Raw genomic sequence first — 16,613 nt, 5'->3', positions numbered from 1 at the left:
TAATTTACATGTAAGCATTAAATAAAAATTGGGGTCAATTTATATGGAACTTTGATATTTTTTTTCTTTGTATTTAAGGAAACAATCATACATGAAAATCCGGATGTGGACAAAGGTAGATATGAAACAATCTTGCTTATATATTTCCTGTTAACTTGCTACTGATATACACATTTCCCACTTTCTTAAAATATGTTTCCAAAGGTGCCACCATCTTGGCTGACAGGCTCAACTGTGTCCTGCAGTGGGTCAGCTGGAGCTGGCTGTGTCCAGGGCAGTCCCCTGCTGCCAACACCTTGCCACCTGTATCCAATACATGCTTAAAGGCAGGCATGTTACTGCTCAATGTTTTAACAGAAGTTTGAATTTGTGGTTGAGAATGGCTGCTTGTCTACAAGCATTTTGATTCATAAATAAGGTCCATTAAAAAAATATGTACTTCACTGTATTGGTAGTAGTGTCAGATTTTGAATATGGGTAAGCAGATTGCTGTTTAATGTGGTTGTGACTTTTAATGTGTGTGAACAACTTCACAGGAATTAACGATGGAAGCGCTGAAGCTGCTATGACTTTACTTGCAATGGGTGATCCAAATTTCCAGTTAAAAACAAGCACTGAAGGTATGATCTGATTTATGGGACAAAGCCTTGCTTTTGTGTTTTCTGGGTCCACCTAAGGAGGGATGGAGCAGTGGCTGCAGAGCTCTTCCACATGCTGCTGAATAGCAGGAGGTCAAGAGTCTTTTATGCTTTTAGTCCTTGTAGCACACAGTGAGTTCAGCAAATGCATGTTGGCTGGAAAGAGGCTAGCACCCTACTGAATACTGCCAACTGTATCACTGCTAGAAAATTGTTTCTGTGACCTGTTTTAGGAAGCACATATTTAAATTGATCTGGGCACATTAATTGGACAAAAGGGATCAAGCTTAAATGACTGTAACTTTCAGTGATCTTTCCAGACCTTTAATGTAAAGCATAGTCTTTACATCCTAACTAGCTACAACCTGAAATTACATGGGTTTGTTATAGATTTGGTGTAGCATTTATTATCTGCTTTCATTTGCTGAATGTTAGTTATTGTGTTCTTACTACAAAAATGTTCTCTTAGGACTGTGTTTATCTGTGATTTGAATCTGTGTCTTTGGAGAATACAAACTTTGTTAAATGAGGCTTGAACTTTATATACATGCCAAACCTGAGTGTTTTAAATGAAATTTTCCCATTCTGTTTATTGTTATAACCAGAACAGACACATATGTTACCTGCTCAAGATGACCTGGACATGGCTCATAGCCTTGTAATTCACGCTTCCTCCAAAGAAAATAGAACTTCTAGTCAGTGTTCACTTGCTTCAGACACTTCTGTCAAGGAATTGCTGCCTTCTGAGGATGGAAACAACATCAATGTAGAGTATCAAATCACTGGCACAAGAATAGGTGTAGAAGAATATTCAGAGATGGATGCTACTGATACCAGGTTAAATTTTTACTTCGTTTTCTTTAGTGAGAGAGATCCTCTGGCACTGTTTAGTTTTGCTAGGTTCTTTCTGGCATTTTTATCAATTTGCAAGCAGTCTTGCTTAAGTAAAGGTTTCTCAGTTTATGTAATTTAGTATGTAATCTGCAAAAACTCCTCTCATCTTTTTCTTACTACTTTCTTGAAGTATTTGTATGTAATTTTGGGTTTCTACAACTCTTTTTTCTCTCATGAAATTAGGTTTACCCAGGGAAGAGGGGAAAAAAAAATATGCAAACTAATGATGTACTGGATCACTCTTAATTATTTATCAAGCTCTTTCATGCAAAGTTCTCTACAGCTAATCATACCTAGGCAAATTGCTTAAGTGTCACTGCTGCTGTGGGGGTGTAGATCAAAGATTTAGAGCAAAGGGATGCCAGGAACTCAGATGATCTTCCATCATTATGGTTTTAGTGAATGATCATTAATAATTTTTGCATTTGTGAAATACAAGACACCTTAGTGGGACACTTCCCCAGAGAAACGTCTGCTGGTGATCATGTATTATTTAAAAGAGTATTTAACTTGTTAACTGCTTGAACAACATATAAGATTATGCTCTTTGAAAAATCTTAATCCAAGATAATTTATTTTGCATCCAGTGTAATTATATTATCAAACCAGAACTTACTACTATGTCATATGTATTAGATTTCTGATCTTCTCCTGTTATTTAAACATATCAATTTGCCTTTTTTTTTTAATTCCTTTACATTAGAAACATACTAGTTTGCAGTATATCTGTCTGTTTTAATTTGCAGATGATTTTTATTTTTTTTTTATCCTGCCGGGTAATTTTCTGTCTTCTCTGCCAGTTGCAGCCTGCATTTCAGGTCTTCATTGTCTGATCTACCCCATATCTCTTATATCTTCTCTTCACTAACTGTCAAAAATCACGGATTCTATGGATGACATCTTTCCTTTTACTTGTAGTGGTAGCTCTTTGCCTATGGTGAATAGTATGAGACTGACAGGAGGCGAACACCTGGAGCCTGAGCCAACCTCTGCAATATTGAGGTCCAATGAAAACATAATTCAGGAGATACTTAGTGCAAATGTACTTGTGGAACAACCAGAGCAAATTCAAACTGGTAAGCCTGTTTCTTATCCTAGGGCTCTGAAAATGGTATTCACATCTGTTCATGAAAGGAAGCAAAGCTGAAAGTCTTCACTTTCCATTCATGTTCACAGATGAAACATCGCCATTGTAACATAAGGTACCCATTTGTGATATTGTTTTATACATGAGAATACCTTTCAGTATGAAACTAAATGAAATTTAAGTAGCAGGTTTTTTCTGCAGGTATTAAAATACCTGGAAGGCACTTAAATTGCTGGACTGACAATTACAGAAATACAGTCAAATACAGTGTACTTTTTTTCTATTATTGCTGTATTTTCCTTTCATTAAAAGTAGAAGAGGGGATAAAAAGAACTGGCTTTCTATTCTTAAAGCAATTGCAAAAAAGGTGGTCTTGAAACTCTTAATTGTCTTCATGCCACTGGCAAACTAGAAAAGGCAAGATGAGATATGTGTGTTTAAGACACAAGTATTCATGTGCACATTCATGTATATGTGTCTGTATAAACATACTACAAAACTTTAATTTATACAAGATTAAATATAAAAAGTAATATAAATATATATATACACACCCACAGACTGAAAAGGCAGTATTTTAATTTTTATTCTTATAAAACTTAGATCCTGCAACTCTAAGGGGTAATGCAGAAATGCAGAAGGTGGAACCAGAACCAATCAGACAAGCTGCAGGTGATTCTTCAGTTCTTCATGACTTTGCATCTGGAAGTATGGAACTTAAGCAAGTAGACAAAACTGAGAGGTAAGAAGATTCCTCATTTAATACTGACTTTATTCCTTCTGTCTCTTAAAATACGGAGCTGAAGTTCAGTTGTCGTATGTGACTGTAATGGAAAAAGTGTGCTGTAATGGAAAACACTGTGTATGTGTTTACACAGATAGCGTACAGTTTAGACTTCAGGTTTTTATCCCTTTCATGTTGTGCTGCAGCTTTTGGAGATAGAACATTAACTTCTGTTTGTTATTTCAGAACTTATTAAATTACCTTGCTGCTTAACTGTCTTTCATGAAACTGCAAGGAAATGTTAATGAGTTGATTCATTTAGAAATGTTAAAGAGCTTATAAGGCTTCCAGCATGGTCGAACTTTCAGTATTACTGAAGTTAGATAGGCCTTTCTGTGAAATTCTTATGTAGATTTGTTCAAAGATGATGCATTCTGTTTAGTACAATGATGTAGTCTTTAAAGAGGCACTTCATTTCCCTTTAATTACGTATTATTCCTATTAAATACATTGTAACACAGAATTTAGCATGTGCACTGGGTATCTTCATCTGGTTTCAAATAAACTGGATATATACCTTGCAGAATAGAAAAGCAGATAAGAGATGCTTGTGGAAATTCAGGAGATTTAAGACATCTAACTGCATCACCAAAACCTGAAAAATCACACCTTGGACTAGAAGATTGTCCAAATCCAAGTTCTGTGGATGAACTGTCTGAGCAGAGTCCTTGTCCTCTTGAGCACCATATATGTACAGTCAACTTTACTCAGGTAAAGAACAAGAACTTAATTACAGTCCAAAAGTGCCCAGATTTTGAAATTCTGTAAAGAAAGTGGTTTTCAGTGCAAATATACTCAACAGTTCTAAACACCTGGTACTTCAGCTGGTAAATGAAACTTGCTTTTTTGCAGGGGCATATCCAAACAATCTTTCAGACAAACTTAATCTTTGAAAACTCAGTTTAGAATGTTTTAGTAGCAAGTAATGCACATTAGCAAAATTGGGGAGAATTTTTCAAGAAATCTTGATGGAACAAGTTACCTAGGATTCTTGTATCTATTCAGTGTGACCTCTTACTGTTATATTTGTTTACATTAAAATGAAGTTAAAATGCTACTTTTTGGATGGAGCAATACAAACTGCGTTCTTTGTTATGCTCTTTCTCATTTATTAAAAAAAAAACAATTAAGAGCTTTACATGCATATTATTATATGACATACACAAATTTTGCATATTTTTACATATATCTATATAATTTATATCATCCTCATGGATATTGTCACGGGTAAACAATATGTCTTTCACATCCATTTCTTTGCAGTGGCTTGTGTGTCTGTGTTCCTACTATAAATGAAAGATACCTTATTTTTGTCATGAGAAAGGTTCATTTGCAATTCTCTAGGGTTTCTAGTGTTGTCTGAGATCAGTGAGCATGTAGTTTCATTGGAAAAGCTGATGCATAGAAGCTTGATTCCTGAGTGCAGCAGGTTGCTGCGTCAAGGCTGATTTCATATTAGGACAATGTGCAAGAATGATGTTGCTCTTACAGGCCTGGCAGAGAGAGTATGAGAAAAGGCAGCTTGCAGTAGAGCTGGTTCAATCAGCTGGTTCAATTAATTCCTGGTTTTAGTAAAGGGACAGGCTGTAGAAGAGAAGGAATAGATGAGCTGTAGAGCTTTGTGTTTTTATTTGGCACTCAGTGGTTTGTTAAGGGTTGTAGGAATCTGCTTTCTTAGTGCCACTGAACAATTTATTGTGTGAGTCATCTCTGACAGAATTGTGCCGTAGGAAGTATAAATTTCTTTAGACAAACTATCAATTCAGACAACAAGCTGCATATAAACTTTATATTTCCCCAGTGTTTCTTGTCTTTGTTAATACTCTTCAGCCTAGAACAGCTAGAAGTGAAAATTGACAAATGAAATAATGATGATGTGATTGGATTTTTTTGATCTTCAGCATTTGATATGCTTTGTTTCTTCCTGTTTCCTAGAGTAATTTTCCAGATTTATTAATTTCAACTGTGTTGTTTTCTTTTAACTGTGTTGTTTCTAGAATGAAGCTTCTACTCAGGATGCTCAACAGCATTGCATATGCAGCACAGAAGAAACTTCAGGTATAATATGCTAATATTCAAAGTTAGCAAAAGCCCACGTTTGTTTATCTTGCGCTTACTAAAAGATGAATTAAAACCCTAAAATTTTCATTAAAAAAAAAATTTTCATTGACATAAAAATTAATCAATCTATTCCATTTACACAAATAATGATCCACAGCATAAGGACATTCCCCTCCCTAGCCACTTGTCATTTCATTTCATTAATAGAAACTAGACTTGAGAACTCTTTGAATAGCCCTTAAGTTAAAGTATCAGAGGAAGGAAAACTTGCTCTCTTTGCCCTGTTAAGAGCTCCTGCTGCTTACCTTGTGGTAGGTACAGTATATAGTTTTTAGAGTACTTCATGCACCTCTGACTCCCCCAACAAAAACTGAACATGACAGAGGGCGAGAAACTCTGTAGTTTTCCACTGGCTTAATGAGCTATAGTTGCTCATGAAATTATCAAGTGAATGCTGTTGTCAGAGTTCTGTGAGTAGGAGGGCTGTACTGTGCAAGTGTGGAGCAGTGGGAAAGAAGAAGAGGGGACGTGTAAAACAATCAAACTTCCTTCTTTAGCTGTACTGAGTCAACAGATTAATGCCTAACTGATCAAGTATGATGAAGGTTACAAAGGCGATGTCTGCTGTTCCCTAGAACAAATTGAAATGGTTGGTTTGGGAACACTTCTTGACTAACATAGGGGATCGTCACAGTGACAGAAGCCCAGAATACTTTACGTGGAAACTGCAGTCCAAAGCTGTAACTCGTGAGCTTCTGCGAAAGATCAGGCTAATACTTCTTAGACATCTGTTGCTATGCTCTATTATTGCAAGAATCTTGGGGTGAAGCATCTTAAACCATGTTTAATTAGATGAAGAATCCAAGAAAGCTGAGGTTGGAATAACAGCTTTACCTCATTGAGAGCTGTCTTAAATAATGGAGTACCATTGCTGTTTTCCATCTTTTGAAAACTTTACAAGTGTTTGTTCCTTAAATTCTAACAGATGGCAGGTAGCAGCTATCTGTTAATATCTGCTTGTTGATTAAATTATTTCTATTTTTCATCTATTAAATTCAAGATTGTGCTTCTCAGATCCTGTTCTGCAGTGAGGGAAGTAATCCTGTGCTTACCTTCAAAATAGTAGACATCTGCCATTTAAAGAAGTAACTCTTAATACCTGAGAGTTGCAATTAAAGACAGAGAGCCACTTGACCACCATGACATAAGTTTAATTAAACTTCAAATTGCTCTTTAATGCTAGAACACCCTTTTAAAATCTTCATCATTACTATGCATTTTTAATATTCTTCATTCTAAATGGTAATCAGGATTCCTCTGCAGTGAATAAGCACCAGGAAATGATGATGTGTATCTCATCTGGGAAGTCAGGAAGCCTGTTGTCTCAAGAATATGTCCAGTGCCTTTTTCCATGGAAGAATGAATGCCTAAATTTTCAGTACTCTGTGTAGGGAGGACATGAAGACAACAGCATAATTTCATATTTTATTAATAGGGTTTTTTTGTTATTTATTTCCCTGAAAAAATTATAGTAGTGAATAATGACCATAGATGTCCAGAGGAAGAACAGACATTCATTTTAACATTGGTGGAAATCCCAGCTGGCTCAAAAGAGTTTGACACATCTGCTATGGTGGAACAAACTTCAGAACCAGTACTACCAGCCCCAATAATTATCAGCTCAATAAATGCAAGTGAAACCACTGTGACTGAAGTGGAGAGGTAAATGCTTTATTTTTTATCAAAGTGAAACAGTTTTTGTGTACCTTGATTGTTTTCTGACTGTGTAGTTCAGATTAGAACTTCTCAAAAAAAGAAATGCAAGAGGAAGTAATTTTGACGGATGGCTAGAAAATTAAGAAAGTAAAAAGGGCTCTAATTCAATTTGAGGAAGATTCTATAGGTGTTTTAAATTTACTGTTTTAGTTAGCTGAGATTTTGATGTCGTGTTAATTTTGATTTACCCTTTAGAGCAGGTCTTCCAGCTTTAGCTTTACTTTGCCTTATGGATACTTAGAATGCAAAGCAATTGAAATGAAAAAATCTAAGCATGTTTACATTTTACAGTACTGTAACAGTTTTGTAGAGTAGCTGTTTATTAATTGCTCATCCAGATTTTTCATTTAGATGGTTTTCTGGAAAACATGATAAACAGTAGATGTAAATTCTTATTGTCTTGAATTTGCTGTTTAAAAGGCAGACAAGATGAAAACACAAATTAATTAATTACTCCAAAGAATTATAGCTGATTTGTCTACTGCAATACAAAAGGGTTTGAATTTCTTCTACAAAGAGTACCTCTGAATGCAGTGTAACAAATTTTTTATGTCAACATTACAGTTGAAATAAATCTGTTAGTCCATTTGGGAGACAAAAAAAAAACAACAACAAATTGTTGCAAAGTAGTAAAAAACCCACAAACCCTAATACTATACTAATGAAAGTCCTCAGATCATAACAAGAGTGTGATGCAATTCCACATAATGGTGGAGAATCTTGCCCTGTGATATCAGATACTAATATCATTCCTTTATTGAAAAGATAGGTCTTTGAATGAATGCTGGCTACACAGTGTAATAATTCTAACTCCATTGGAACTAACGATAAACAGAATTGCTGACAAGCTGAATTAGAGTACGGGTTCTGTCTTGCTGTTCCTGTATAGTTTTACCATATTTTCCTAGTCTCTGCTGCTTCTCTGTATGTCTTATATATGTCTCTATGTCTTTGAGACCATACAGCATGTGGGGGTTCACCTGTGCAGATAAATAATACTGTATTTTAGCATTTTTCTAGGGCAGTTAATAAGTTGCCATATTTTTGCATTGTATGAAAGAACAAATGGAGCTCAAATAGAGCAGCTAAACTAAATTCCATATGACTACAGAAACTAACTCCAGATAACACAACAAATTGTTTCTTGGTAGTACATTTGAGGTTAACATTGACATTAAGCAAGAGAGAGTATCACCAGAGATTTGTGTGTACTTTCCATACAGAAACCTTATACAAAGTAAATTTTGGCTTCTTGTACTGCCACAATAATGACTTTATATATATGAACAGTATTGGATCCTTGACAACTGCAGCTGGTAAGGTTACTGGACCTTTAAACAGCAGTATGGAAGCCGAACAACTAGAGAGTGCAGTAGACCCTGTTCCAAAGTTGCAGACAGCTCAAAAACGGTTGGCAGCTGAGCTTGAAGAGAATGATTTTCCTCCTTCCAAGAAAACTCCATCTACTGTTGCAGTGGAAAATAACCTGGAAACCACTTACAAGGTGAGATCATAATTTTGTGAGTTTTCATCCATGGAGTAGATGCATAACACATAATAGAGCATTTTAATTATCTTTATTTTTAATGGTGTGTCTTGCTTAAAAATGTACTATATATGCCTATACAACTGAAAAGGAAAATCAACACCTATAGATTTTTACTTTTTAAATCTCCAACAGTTTTTGGGTGTTTATTTATTATTAGAGTTTTTTGAGAATCTGAAGGCTCTCAGGTGTTTTTGAATTAGACTTCCTAGTAGACAGACTGGTAATATGTCTTACTTGGTTCATTCTGCATCACCCTTATAACAATGGCATTGCAGGAGAGGAAACTCTGGAGATATATTGGGTGACTGGCAGGATGTCTAGGTACACTGAATGATGTTTTGAATCTGCATTATGTCTGTTACATGAAGAAGCTGTTAGATAGATATGTTCCTGTTTATTCTTAACATAAACTAGCAGATACTAGTTTAAAAGAGCAAACTGCCAGTGAAAACAAGCCACCATCTTTCCAGCATCCTTCTGTGCTTTTTTACAAGATGACCAAGCTAATGGCAGCAACTACCATTAATCTTTGTAAGTGGGCTAAGATTGTATAGTGTACCTTGGTGTAGGAATGGGTGGTAATTCCCCAGATGATTCAGAGAGCTTTTCTAGGAAGGGATGGATAACAATCTTCTTCCTTCTTTGATTTCTTATCTCAATATCCTTGTCTTGAGTAATTTGTCATAAGAACACCTTGAAAAGCCTCTTAGGAAATGAGTTAAGTGATGAGTTATGCTGCACTGTCTTCTGTATCAGTCCTTCTCTTTGAACTGTGCATGTGTGATATGAGTTTATCAACTTCATTGTCTCTTCTGTATTAAGAGCAATAAAAAAAAAAAACAACCTCTTTTTCTTTTTTAAATACAGGGTTATTCAGGTAAATCCACAGATGTGCCAGTGGTAACTTCTGGTATGTACATGTAAACTTGTAAATCGAAGTATAATGAATGTAAACACATCACAACTTAATACTGGTTGTCATGCTAAATAATTCTGTCTGAGGCCATCTAACACAACAGTAGAAACAAGTTTTCCTGGTAATACACTAATACCACCATTCCATGCTTTCTGCTATAAATGAGGTGTGCTGAATGACATAAAAGTTGGTTATTTAATAATGGTTTTAAAAGCATTGGTGTAGCTGGTTTGTTGGTTAAATTTGAGAGGGTTTTTTTGACTAAACATGTTATCATCTCTTAAGCAAATATTTCCACCTATTAAAGAGCACTAATAATCAAAATTATTAACTGTCATTTTAACCACACAATGCCAAAATAGTTACTTTTATTTTGTTTTTCATTTTTACTGAAAAAGTATGGAATTGTTTAATCTGCCTCTGAAGAAACAGAGAAAAAGCAGAACTGCTGATAATGCAATCTTCATTGATCTGAGCCGGTGAAGGGCTTGGTGAACAATGATTTTGACTCTGAAGACTTCTAAGGGAAGCTGTAGAAGTTTAAACAGCTAGGTGACTAGACTAAGTTCTGTGGAGTGCTAATAAACGAAGGTGGGGGGGAGAGTGTGCTGTAAAATTTAAAACCACACTTCTACCAGTTTTTTCCCATAACATCTCTGTGATCTTACAGGCTTTAAAAGTAGACCACGAACTTTTAATTCATAGTGGTGACTCATAAAAATAAATGGACAAATAAAACCAAACAAAAATTCAGCCCTTCTGCTGAAATGGTTCAAACCATTTTAATATCATGCATTTTTTGGGTTCTTGTATTATCATGGAGGTCTTTGACTCTCAACTCCTTTTACAGGGAATCCTTTCCAAAAAACAGAGTCTTCTGGAAAGGAAAAAGTACTTACTTCTGTACTGGTGTCTGAGTCTATCTCACAACTGGCTGAGAGAAGCCAGCTTGAGACTTCGGAGAGCTTAGGGAAAGCACCACTTGAGAATGCAGCAGCTGAAATGGAAGAGGATGTTATGTCTAGATTAACCTCTAACAGAAGAGCAGAAACAAGTGGACAAGGAAAGCAGGAGAATGTGCATAAATCTGCACAGCTGGAACATACTAGAAGCCCAGCATCATCTTCAAAAACTCCATTAGTGAGGTATGCAGTAATTGCAATAATGTTTTGTCAGCTTGTTCTGTAAAAAAAGATCATATTTCCACGTTGACATCTTTTCAGTACCGTTGTTTGTGACCTGCATGGCTAAGAGTTACAGTATCTATACTCTCCTGCAAATCAGAAAGCATCAAACTGTCTGCTTTGAACTTTGCATTATTTTACTCATTAAATTAGTAGGTCAACTGGAGGGCACTACTGACATATTGTGTGTCTATTTAGACATGATAGATGCCTTTTGTCAGGCAGGCATCCATTGGTTGTGATAGGAACTTAGGATAATTTGTTGTTTTCCATAGTAAGTCTCGTGTTGAGACATATATACCCACCCACTTGTTTTGGTGTTCATCCTGCCAGTAAGATTTGTTACAGGTACAGTACTGAGCACACTGAATTTTTAGGACTGACATAAATAATTTCCCCAAAGGAGTTTCAGTCTTGGCAGCTCAGAGGATATGTTGACTTAATTTTTTAAATATACCTTTCTGTACTTTTTGTTTAAATGTTTTGAGTTCATGTTCTCTGTTACTCCTGGGCTTAATTATTTTGATTGTAATGCTCCACTGGCTTCTTCTAATCTGGCATTTACTTTTTCATTATGCTTGTGTACCAGTATTGTCTATTTATATTTGGGATATCTACAGCAATTGGTTCGTGATGCATTAACATCAGAATCCTTGCCTTAAAATTTACTTTCTAATTTGTAAACTCTTAACAACATGAAAAGTTAAGGCTTTGTCTGCCTCCCTCAGTGCTGTGATTTCCATAAGCTCACTGGTCTGGGTTTGCTGCTGTAAATAGGCTAAAACCCTGTAGCAGGTAGTCTGCTGTAGCCCCATCCTTGGGGATCAGGTTTTCCATTGATTTACATGAAGGATCCTCAGAATTGTCAGTTTGTTCTTCAGAAGTGTGCCTCCATCCTTCTTAGAACCACTCTCTGAAAGTCTGGTAGCTTGTTAAGGGCTGTGGATTAGCAGCAAGTAATAGGTTCCTGTTCTCAGGCTTAAAAATTGTCAAGAATCTCTGTGACTGCTCAGAAAAACTCTTGTACCAGAATATTCAGTAATAACAAAGCCTTTCTCAGAATGACTTTTTGTTTTTTTTCCTTAAAATTTTCATATGTCCTGTAGGTGTCTTTATTTTCTGTTTATAGAATTGGACTCCTGCAGTGCTATTTACATCTTCCTTTTATGGAGCAATCCTATGACATCCTGACTATACTTGTTTTGAACAGGGGTGGACGAAAACCGTTGGGATTTTTATCTTTAATTTGCAAAAAGAGTAATTCTGAATCTGCAGAAGACACCAAAGGGAATAGAGGGAAGATCCAAAAGCCACGAATTGTGACTCCAAAACGAAGTCTAAAGAAACCCACTCCGTCCACTAAGGATGAGAGGGAATCTTGTTCCTTTCCCTCTACTTCATCATCTGTGGAACATGAGCATGTAGCCGCTGATGCTGCAGTTACGGTATGAGTTTACTTTTGAACAACCATGCATTTCTGAGGTGTGAAGAACACAGTTGTTCCTAGTTGTTTCAGGAGTGAGTAGATGGGTTTGTAGCATTCATGTTTTGAGTCCAGTATCTGTTCCAGTTGACAAATTCTGACTTGTGCATGTTTAGGAAACTTGTAAGGGAACTAAGTTGATATTTCTCTGCATGGATATTTATTTATTTCTCATTTTCAGTAAGCTCTGATTTTTTTTTCCCCTCTGGTCAAAATTCCTACATAAATAAAATACCCTTACAAGTAGCTCATGTGCATATATATGTAAATATATTTACACGTGCATACTGATGAAGACTGTTAAGAGCAACCTTTTCTTGTTTTATCAGGTTCCAAGTAACAACTCATCTGAGAAGCCACCTCTTTGTGCTAAAGATCAAGAGAAGGAAGGAGAGCCAACCAAAATCTCTGAGTACTTTTTCAGTGACATCTTTATGGAAGTGGATGATTCAGAATAGCAAGTAGGTTATATAAAAAGGTTTCATAAAAACCTAGGATCACAGAATATACTGCAACAAGAAAAGAGTATTTTAAAAGTTACAATTTGTTCTGATAGTCATTATGCCGCATTTTATGTCAGCCAGGACTAACAGTACTAGATAAAATACCAGGACAGTCATCTTTTTAACATTCAGGGGAAACTGAACATTCTCCAAAAGTGACATAACAGATTCAAAGGAGAATATGGAAAGGAAAGGCTGAAAAGCCTCATCTCCTGCTCCTCCTTTAACAATCTGGGTGCAATTACTAATAAACCCCAAAAACATGCTACTGGAACTCGGATGTGGGGTTGGACAAAGAAGCCATAAATCAAACATATCTTGCACAAGCTCCAATGCCTATGTAAACTCCCTATAAACCATTGTCACTGAGCCCAGCACAATAGGAACTCAAATCCATGCCCCTCTACTATAAAAGCTACATGTTAGGCACAGTACTCGATCTATCTCCAGATAAAAATGTAAGCCTAGGGACCAGAAAGGTAATAAACCCTCAAAACAGCCTAGGGACCAGAGACAGGTGAAGGCTTCCAGCCAGAGAGACATTACGAATTCAAGCAACATGGTTACTGACTGCTTCATCTCAATGCAGAGTGAATAGAACCAAAATGCAATCAGTAGAGGGTTTTTTCACTTTCTTGACCCACATGTTGGGCACCAAAAAAATGTAATTGTCCTGGTTTAGGGCAAATTTGGGAGGAAATTTTCAAAGGGGTCCCTCTAGAAAGCAGATTCAAGCGGCCCCTCCCCCAACTGGTTTGGAAAGATATCCTTGGAGAAAAGTGGAAAAACCTGTTTATTTAACAAGAAAAGTATTCACAAGCATAAAAAAAATTAACAATACTAAATAATAAAACCTCTTACTGTTCTGAAGAGATGGCAAATTCAGAAAGTCCTTTCCTTGGGGTGTTGCTCTGCTCACTCGGTCTGTTACCAGTTCCTCCTCTGCTGGAAAATGCTGTGTCCTGGGCTCCAGTGGGCCACAGGTGTGAGGTGCCCATGCTTTTCTGGGTTTTCAGTCCAGAAAAAGGCTGATCAGTTCTCAAAAAAAAAAAAAAAAAAAAAAAAAAAGCCACAGTCCAGGAAACTTCTCTGCCTCATCTAGCTAAAACCTAACTGAAAGCAAAGGAAAGCTCTCTCCTGCTGTCTTGTCTGTTCTGCAGACAACACAGTCTGTGAGAGAGAATGCAGAGGAGCAAGTGCAGCTTCTGGTAACAAGCTCTGCGCTTCTTCTCTTCCCCTTTACTCTCAGAACCAGCCTTAAAGGTGCAAAACTTAATATCCAGCATAAACAGAACAGATGATTGGAGATACAAGCATCATAAAGTCACCCTAGGACATGTTGTTAATTAATGCTGTGAAGATGAAATGGGTTCTTTCTGAAGCAACCCAGGAACTTTCAAAATGCTAACATAGTCTAAACCACTACAATGATGTCAAAGGACCAGACTACTTACTGACTGCTGGCTTCTGGTTTCACTTGTTTAGACACTGATAGTGAGTGCATGACTATCCTACAGAAGAGTGCAATGAAATAATGATTAATCTTGCAACAAGTATCCTTTTCCATTTTAATGCTAAAGCTTCTTGGTACTGACTATTAAAGTTCTTTACTTCTTTTTGTGAAGTATGTTATGTTAGAAGGAGGAATTAACCTTTTGGGTATAATGTAATATCTGAAGATCAGAATGCAAATACTGGAAGTGGTGTAGTAAATACATATGTACATGTGTCAAGCCCTGCAGGTGTTTTTATTTGAATCTCCAAATTGCATATTTTGGTAAGAGATTTTAACCACATAATTTAAAAGATTGTAACCTGAAAAGCCCAATTTTTTCCTTAAAATTTTTTTGAAAACTTAAAAACACACTTTATTAAAAGATGGATAACATAAGGCAACCTTTTTATCACTTGGAGGAGGAGATTGATGTTTCGTAGTACATTGATATATTCCTAGGAGATTGATATATTCCTGGTATAAATAGAAATTTTCTTCTAAATTGGAAAACAAAGCTATAGATACAATTTCTTCTCCTTATTTTTATGTGTAGTTGTTTGTATATTTATTGACTTCCTCAGTTTCCCTTCTGCAAAGTAGGACAAAGAGATTGGATTTAAACCATGATTATATAATGTCACTTTTGAGGATTTTCTGCTTTGAAGCCCTTGGATTAAAAGGGTTTTCTTATGTGCATGTCTGCTTGTACTGTAACTTGCCGTAAAATTCTGATATAGCTTTAGATTTTAGTTTAAGTTTTTATTTACCTCATCAAGAAATTTGTCTGGGTGAGGTAATTAGGTTTATGCACTCTCAAAGTTAGGTGGTCGCTGAAAGAGTCAATATTTAGTCTGAAACTCCTGCTTGTATGAGCTTGAGTAGTCTTAAAATTTTTCCCATTATTTAATACTTGCAGGTACTTTTGCAAAGTGTTTTATTATGAAGGTGAAACTGATGTTTAAATGGTATTGGTTCTGCTCTCAAACAAACCTATCATCAGGTTTGGACTGGGTAATCCTTTACTGGCAGGTAAAAAATATAAATATGTAATTAATTTTGAAATAGTGAAGTTTGAGAATGTTTTTCTTTTCAGAAGTTGTTGACAAAGCTTCTGAAGGAACCTTTAAACTTTTGTCAGAGAGGAGAAATACAGAAAAAAGCTACTGTTACTGCAAATTGGTGTATTAGCTCTGCCAGTGAAATGTCACTAGCAGTATGGAAAAGGGACTAGTGGTCCCAGTGTAGAGTAACTTACTTGAAAGCATCTGATCAACCCACCTCACCCACCAAAAAATCCCTCAAAAGTACCAACAGCAGTTTCTGTTCAGATGGTATCTTGTGCTTTGCCTAATCCATTTAACTTGAAATGTTTATCTAAATATTGTTTTACTGTAAACATTATGAAAGACATTGATGTATACATGTAATTCTATGTATTGTATATCTTGTAGATATTAAGTATGCAAGTGCTTACTTCTTGATATGTCTGGCATGTTTATATCAATTGCACTCATAGAGCCTAAAAATAGATTCTTGGGGAGTGGCTATGAAATAATTGCTGTGAGTACCTTCTGAGTGAGTTCTGAGGGGATAATCATTCTACATTTAGTTGCATACATTTTAGCTTGCATTCATGTTATAAGGGGGAAAAAATCAACTACTTCATTACTAAGATTTATGGTGCCTTATCTGCATTGTTAAATGGGGCTATGCTTTCTTTTTCCTTGCAGCAAATAACATGCACTTTGATAGAGGAATTTTTTTTTTTAAGAACAAACTTAATTTGAATAGAAATAAGAGAATTTTGTGTTCTGTTTTCTGTATGGAACTTTTATAATGATGAAGGATGTAAGAAAATCTCATTGATATCTCAATACGTAGGTGTACCATTTTTGCAAAGATGTGGCATAAAACTGCTTTACTTCGAGTTGTATGATGCCCTGTATAAGCTTTCTGTGTCACAGGAAGTAGTCCTATTCTGTATGTAAATTATGTGAATAAATTATTTTCTTTTACCTGTGTTGCTATTTCTTTAAGTATCAGATGCAGTTTTTAAATACTTAGGAGTCCATGAAGCTAATAAGTGTGAACTAAAGGAAGAGCTGAAGTTTGGGCTGTGCCGCTGGGGTGCACACAGACCTGCTGGTAACAGCTGAGCGTGGTTTAGCAGGGGCATTGTCGTTCCCTGGTTTTGTTTTCGAATACAGCTTAATTTACTACGTATCAGACTCCCTGCTGTTACC

General features: G+C 36.1%; 1 protein-coding gene across 2 annotated transcripts in view; it reads left to right on the top strand.

The window, feature by feature from the left end:
* BDP1 (B double prime 1, subunit of RNA polymerase III transcription initiation factor IIIB) overlaps nucleotides 1-16,385 on the top strand; it is a 53,029-nt gene extending 36,644 nt beyond the window's left edge. For both annotated transcript variants that reach the window (XM_030237013.2, XM_030237012.2), the window contains exons 30-42: nucleotides 79-115; nucleotides 537-620; nucleotides 1,244-1,475; nucleotides 2,451-2,608; nucleotides 3,223-3,361; nucleotides 3,928-4,114; nucleotides 5,401-5,461; nucleotides 6,997-7,186; nucleotides 8,531-8,744; nucleotides 9,657-9,699; nucleotides 10,556-10,850; nucleotides 12,100-12,334; nucleotides 12,702-16,385. In XM_030237013.2, coding sequence (XP_030092873.1) covers nucleotides 79-115; nucleotides 537-620; nucleotides 1,244-1,475; nucleotides 2,451-2,608; nucleotides 3,223-3,361; nucleotides 3,928-4,114; nucleotides 5,401-5,461; nucleotides 6,997-7,186; nucleotides 8,531-8,744; nucleotides 9,657-9,699; nucleotides 10,556-10,850; nucleotides 12,100-12,334; nucleotides 12,702-12,830 — 2,004 coding nt within the window. In that variant the 3' untranslated portion in view covers nucleotides 12,831-16,385. The remainder of the gene's footprint in view (nucleotides 1-78; nucleotides 116-536; nucleotides 621-1,243; nucleotides 1,476-2,450; nucleotides 2,609-3,222; nucleotides 3,362-3,927; nucleotides 4,115-5,400; nucleotides 5,462-6,996; nucleotides 7,187-8,530; nucleotides 8,745-9,656; nucleotides 9,700-10,555; nucleotides 10,851-12,099; nucleotides 12,335-12,701) is intronic.
* The last annotated feature ends 228 nt before the right edge of the window (nucleotides 16,386-16,613 follow it).

This window comes from Serinus canaria, chromosome Z (genome assembly GCF_022539315.1).
Source record: "Serinus canaria isolate serCan28SL12 chromosome Z, serCan2020, whole genome shotgun sequence".
NCBI classification, from domain to species: Eukaryota; Metazoa; Chordata; class Aves; order Passeriformes; family Fringillidae; genus Serinus; species Serinus canaria.
The sequence above is the reverse complement of the archived record's forward strand: the minus strand, read 5'-3'. Positions and strand labels throughout refer to the sequence as shown.